The sequence below is a fragment of the Cibotium barometz genome, chromosome 4 (assembly GCF_041138505.1).
Source record: "Cibotium barometz isolate CiBa-2024 chromosome 4, ASM4113850v1, whole genome shotgun sequence".
Classification (NCBI taxonomy): Eukaryota; Viridiplantae; Streptophyta; class Polypodiopsida; order Cyatheales; family Cibotiaceae; genus Cibotium; species Cibotium barometz.
In genome coordinates, this window is record NC_141049.1 from 61,898,086 (window position 1) to 61,904,964 (window position 6,879).

General features: G+C 42.4%; 1 protein-coding gene across 1 annotated transcript; it reads right to left on the minus strand.

The window, feature by feature from the left end:
- Positions 1 to 3,342: 3,342 nt before the first annotated feature.
- On the minus strand, positions 3,343 to 6,659 carry LOC147639472 (uncharacterized). The gene is made up of 2 exons (XM_086791796.1): positions 5,983 to 6,659; positions 3,343 to 5,518 (listed from the first exon to the last, which is right to left on the minus strand). Exon 2 carries the CDS (start codon positions 5,476 to 5,478, stop codon positions 3,583 to 3,585), a length of 1,896 nt encoding a protein of 631 aa, XP_086647922.1. The 5' UTR covers positions 5,479 to 5,518; positions 5,983 to 6,659; the 3' UTR covers positions 3,343 to 3,582.
- Between the last annotated feature and the right edge of the window lie 220 nt (positions 6,660 to 6,879).

Here is a 6,879-nt window from a genome sequence, read left to right on the forward strand (position 1 = left end):
TATTACAAAACAAGAAATACTAACTCATGATGAGTCTGAGAAACCTTGATGGTGGCTACGAGATAGGTTGTCCAACCGCCAATACCAGAGCATGGTCAAACAAGATTGGGGAGTATCATGTTACCATTAGATTTCAAATATCCAATGTAGATTTTTTACTTATGTGAAAAAGACAAATAGAGGGATCAGGCTATTAGTCATTTATGTGGATGACTTGATTATTATAGGTGACAGTGATGCTGACATAAATGATGTCAAGAGGCTTTTGAAGCAGAAGTTTGAGATGAAGGATTTGGGTGAGCTGCGGTATTTCTTGGGCATACAGGTGGTGAGATGACCTCATGACATTTTGTTACTACAGAGATAGTACGGCTTAGGCATGTTGTCCAAGTGTGGTATGACAGGTTGTAAGCCTATTTCAATGCCATTGGAGCAGAACACAGAGTTTCTGCAAATATAGGTGTGCTTTTGGAGGACCCCACTACATACAAGCGCATAGTGGGTAGCTTGAGCTACATAACCATTACTAGGCCAGACTTGAGCTATGCTATTGGACTTGTGAGTCAATTTATGAAAGCCCCAAGGAAGCCACACTTGGATGTGGCTAGATGGATTCTCAAGTACATAAAGTCCATAGTTGATTATGGACTTTTCTATAAGGCTGGTACAGAGATACAACTACATGGGTACATAGATGCTAATTAGGATAGTAGTGTCACAGATAGGAGATCTACGAGTGGTTTTATGCTTTCATTTTAGAGTGGTGCTGTGAGTTGGAGCAGTAAGAAAGCAGCCAACAGTACAGAGGCAGAGTACAGGGATGCTGCTATGGCAATATGGGTGAGCCCGTGGATTGGGAAATTGTCATTTATTATGACAACATGAGGACCATACATGGTTTTATGCTTTCATTTTAGAGTGCTGCTGTGAGTTGGAGCAGTAAGAAAGCAGCCAACAGTACAGAGGCAGAGTACAGGGATGCTGCTATGGCAATATGGGTGAGCCCGTGGATTGGGAAATTGTCATTTATTATGACAACATGAGGACGATACAGTTGGCCAATAACGCAACATACCATACTAGAATGAAGCACATTGAGGTGCATTATCACTTAATGAGGGAGAAGGTTCTAGGAGGTGATGTAGATATGGTATATGTTAACACAGAGAATTAGGTGGCTAACATCTTCACGATGGCATTGGAGCTCCACAAGTTTAGGAGCTTACTTGGAGTGCAATGTGTGGAGTTAAGCTCGGGGGGGAGTGTTGAGATATCGATCTCACGAGTGCTGTAGGATGGACATTGATTACCCACCTAGGTGATAGCTTCCGCACTTATGCCACTGGCATGGTTGATGAGATTATGGTTTATATGTAGCTAATGGGGATGATAGGCTGTGTGACAGTCATTTTAGAGAGTACTAGAGTCATTGCATAGTTATAACGCTAGCTCATATAGTCAAGTTCACACGATGGACCGAGCATTGTATGTTATTGTAGGAGAGTACTTTTCCAAATAGTATGTACTCTTATCTTTTGGTTATATAGTTGTAGAGAAGAGAAGAAGTTAGAAGAAAATTCAACCATCCATCTCTCTCTATCTTGTGTCTTGCTCTCTCTTGTGTGTATGTTTGCTTTGCAAGAAACTAAAGCTCTCCATCTCTCCCACATTCTCTTTAATGTACACACACACACACACACACACACACACACACTCAAGCATTCACACACACACACACACACACTCAAGCATTCACACATGCAACAAGCAAGCAAGCTCTACAAGACTCCATAGCCAAAAACATGCATAGACATGGAAGATGCAAGAAATAAGAAGAGAACAAGACGAGCAAGAATTGAGGAGCTCCCAAGCTTGGCTCAATTGTAGATTACATCATCAAAGTGACTTCCACACCCTCATAATTCACTTATATACATGTGGGCTTTGCCCGGTTGCGCCAACACTTATGGGTGCCCAAAACATGTTCTCTTTATATGTACAAGCCTTATATGGCCAGCTTCCATTACAAAGGTGGACACTAGATGGATTGGGTATCACATTATATGGCACAGAAAGCGCTAAATCGACACAATTTAATTGATTTGTACACTTACACACACATGCTAGTATTTTATTTATTTATTATTTATATTCTCTTATATTTGAAGGTCACAAATCTAACTTTCTCTTACTAGATAAGGATGTGCAAGGTGCATATGTGCACTTGTGCACACCGTCTAGGTCCAAATATTTTTCCAAAGTTCCATTTGCAAATTCTCTTTGCATCTTTGGTTATATACCATTTGCTTTATTTTCCTAATATTTCCCTGATAACACTTTACCCTCCACAGCACACATCTTTAACATAAATTTTCCCTCTACATAGACATTCTAAAAAAATTCGCCCTTTATTTATAACTTTGCATTTACATATTGGGAGTAGTAAGGAGGGATCTTATGAAGGCTCCCTATCCTTGAGAAATTCAAGGATTTTGGTCTAGGAAAGAAGACCATACTCGCATTGTTTTTAGCACCTGCACATCACTTTTACCTAGTTTAAACATAGTATTTACCTAGTTTCAACATAGTACTGCATTGTGGGTACTTCATTTGCACTTGTGCAAGAGATAAGGATGAGAAGTGTTCAGTTTAAAGAGAGAGAATGTTTAAGAAATAATATAGAGAGAGGAGTTACTTGCATGGGGGCTAGTTTAACCCCTGTGATGGGTAGCGGAAATGGGTCGTTTTTTGACACATTGAGTATGCTCATATCTTTGGTAAGTGTTGAATTTGTGACTTTTGTTTATTTTGCAATGTAAAATCTGCGATTATTACTAATTCCCAATTCATTGTTGTTTGAATAAGTCAGAAATCTTCTTCAAATCCGATATTAGAAGAATACTTAAATAGCAATTAGAATGCATATTGTAATTACAGGCTATGTCTACAGCGGTTTCATGGTAAATGAGCTGACCCTCGCATGCCAGACCTCTGAGGTTCTACCCAAGTCTGCGAGCTCTGGTCTCTGGGATAGATGGATTATTAAGTAAGTAGAGCATGTCACCACACATACCACGGAGCTGCATGATGTCCATCCTTGCCTAATGATTACTGATGAGAAACTACTTCGGTGCTGTATTGCTTCTCCGATCTTTACCAAGATTTCATGACTCCAAACTTTCAGTGCAAAATTTGTGAGTGCCATTCTGATGATCCAATCTTTTGATCTTATCACGGCAAAGCATATGCAAGAACCTACTACACTAACCATAATCCCAAAAGATAGATGGAAGCCTACATAGATAAAAATTGCAAACCAGAAAAACTAAAAGCCTATAAAAGCTGTAAAACCATAAAACTGTACTGACAAAATCATTACACAAAGCTCATGTTAGACTTTGATCCCTCCCCTGGTGCTTTCATAATTAAGTGCTGCTGACTTCTAAAATATTATACGTACACCTTGCTTATCTCTTACAGGGAGAGCATGGCCAAGTCTTGTTTCTGAGGCAGGCAGCTCCTCGGAGCTGAGCAAAACACCCATTTTTACTTATGTAGCCAATTACTTAATTACCTTAAAGTTTATGAGCAGATAGGGCACTGAATCAATCCATTTTCATTGCACTCTGGACACCGGACAGCCTTATTGTCTTGATTAACAATCTTGCAACTTCCACAGCACTCAAGGCAAGGAACAAAGCGTACCCCCCCACATCCATCACAAGTGCCTGCATTCAATTCTTTAGGGAGCCCTTTGACGAGATCAGAAAGTTTCCCATCTTCGTTCAGCTTTGCTACTTCGTCCACTCCTCCAATATACCTGCCCTTGATAAACATTCTCGGAACCGACACTACCTTCCCCATCATCTCTCTCAGCTCATTCCGAAAATTGAAATGCATGGACATATCCCTCTCATCAATGCTGACACTGAAACTCCGAAGAATTTCCCTCAGATTATTGCAATCCTCAAAAGTCTTTCTAATACCTCGCAATGTTGTTGTGTAAAGCACAACTGTTTCTTCACCACCAGGAGGGCACTTCTTCTCAAAATCCTCTAGTGGATCACGTGACTGGAGCTTCAATCTTGTATTCATGGTCTCACCCAAAGGTTCACTTGCATCTGATTGTACACATTCACAAACTCGGACTGCTGGTTCATCTCCAATGGGCATTCCAAATTCCTTGGATATTCTTGCAATATTAAGCAGCTCATCATTATCATGCATTGAGTTCCAATCTTCTTCCCGCAGATCCTTCAGAGCCTTTTCGTATGAAGCCAAGAGGGCAGGGTCAAATAAGGGACTACTTGGCTCAGTGAGAACGTCTGTATAATTCACCACTGATGAACCTGCCAGACTCCACTCAGCCTGACTTGTGGAGAAAATGTTCTCGTATTCCAAATTCAATGTGAGCTTTAGTCTTCCACTTGATGCTAAATGAGGCACTCCAGGGCTAGGGCTGGTCGAAATCTCTCTACTCACAGATCTATTCTCGAGGACTGTTTTCTTGCTCTCCTTGGTGAACATCCTGGTCTCTATCAAGAGATGCCCATTTTGTCGGTTTTGATACCCTGGAAGTGGAGAGAGTTGAGGACCAGCTATATTTCTCCTTGACACATTTTCCGGAGAAACATGCTGCCCATTCTCTGACCCTAAATGCTTGGCAATGTCTTTTTTGAAACTACCTGGTGTGCTCATCTCATGATGCCCATCTGCAAGGGGTGGAAAGGCTCTGCTCACATCTACAAGAGGTTCTCTTGTGAGTTTCCGAATGGCGAGAGTATCCCCATCACTCTGCTGCACATCTAGGTCCTGGATAGTATGCAAAGATGCAGCTTTGTCAAATTTTGTGTGTTGGCAGGTGCCTAAAGCTCTCGGAGGAGGTGGAGGAGGTGGAGGAGCAGGATGTTTACAACTAGAAGCTTCAACCATGCCAGCCCCTTGTGAAGATGAAGGAGAACCTGCCATTTCTTCATCTAGGCCCTGCATGATGTCTGCGACATCAATGGTTTCCAGGACCCCTGCAGCACATCCTTGCACTGGGGCTGAATTGCTTCTCTCTAAGTTGGGTTTTAGAGTTTGGCGCACATTTCCGATTTCATTCCACGACCTCGGGGCGGACTCCACTGATTCCAAGACCTTGAGTTTGTCATACATCTCATTCATTGAGCCCACACAAGCAGGGTTCATCTTCTTCACTTCCTCTGGGGGCCTAGCTGAATCAACCTTCAGCAAACCATAAGAGCTGGATGTAAGATCTACCAAGTGATTATGGTAATCCTCAAAAGAGAGACCATTGAGGGATGTCTTGGACTTGAGCTTTCTTTTGGCAGAAGCCCCTTCCATGTATGCTTGCTTCTTGAAAGAGAAAGCATTGTGGGATGTCTTGGACTTGAGCTTTCTTTTGGCGGACGGGCTTTTCCAATCCCTTTCCATGTATGCTTGCTTCTTCAAGTGCTTTGATGAGACACAACCCATCTTGGGTTGACAGCAAAAAATTGTCTTCAAAGGTTCGCACCTGAATTGGAAGCACGAACACCAATCAAGAAAGACCCACATCCACAAATTTTCTTAATCTATGAGATCGTATTTGGGGTGGCACGGCGCGGCGCGGGGGGCGGGCGGGGCGCAGCACACAACAGTTTAGATCAGAATCTCAAAGACCCGAAGGAATTCTTGAGAGGAAAAATGTTCATAATAATAATAATACCGGATCAATGCTGATAATTCATAGGTAACCAGGGATCAAGACCGGTGATTGATGTAACAATTAGGGCGGTTTTGGATTTAAAAAGTATTTATAGATCGCCCAAGGCCTAAAACACAGGCTTCTTTGACTACGCAGAAGAACTAATACCGTGCTTAAAGGATTTTATTATTACTTTTTGAAGCGAAGGACGGCCTGTGTGTGTGTGTGTGTGTGTGTGTGTGTGAGAGAGAGAGAGAGAGAGAGAGAGAAAGAGAGGAATTTTTGGGTCGTACAACAATATGGGTCCGCCACCATCTACCGTCGATCGGTCGGCACAGCGGATGTAATCTGCCAGTCGAAGGCCAGAAATTCAAAGATCGATGCGAGAGGGCCGGCTACAGAAGTAGAAATCTGGGCACGCTTTCTTTCATACAAGAACACAGACCACTTGAGCGCGCGCTCTCTCGCTCTCTCTCTCTCTCTCTCTCTCTCAAAACTGTGAGCTTTAGCATATCGCAGTCTCCAGCCCTGTTATGATTTGACGGTGAATCTTGCCCTCACGTGACTTCCCATGAACTGTGTAAAGGGTGAGGGTTTTGTGCAGAGAGAAGTAGAGAAAGGGCATCTTGGAGGCCAGCCTCACATAGCACCAAAAGGGCAGAAGCTTTCCCCTCCTACGGCCGACAGATCTCTCTGCAAAAGGCTCTTTCTAGCTCATATAACAGCAAAGCAACCAAGACACAAAGCGGGAAGCCAACCTGCGCAGTGCGAGCCGGTTTTTGAGAGGACTGCTGGCTTTTTGAAAAACTATTTTTATTAAAACGTACACGGCAGTAGATTTACGTCATATGGGCGGGAAATCGTGCCGGCAAAGAGAGGTTAGCTACTTGGGGAAAAGCCTTCTGTGTGAGAAGGAAAAAAACCCTTTCAAATTTCACAAATAGGAGCCTTCCATTGCTTCTTCTTGTTTATGGGGGTGTGTTCTTAGACTTTTCCAATAGTCCTTTTTTACACATAAAAGCACGTGTACTCATTTGGTGTTGGTATCTTACAAAGGTTTCTATAAAATAAAGAAAATATTGTTGATGCCATGTTCTTGCTTTTGAAGGCATTTCTAAGCCATCACAAGAGTATGCCACATCTATGTGACCAGCCTCTTATTTGGGACTCTTTACACCACAATTAAAACA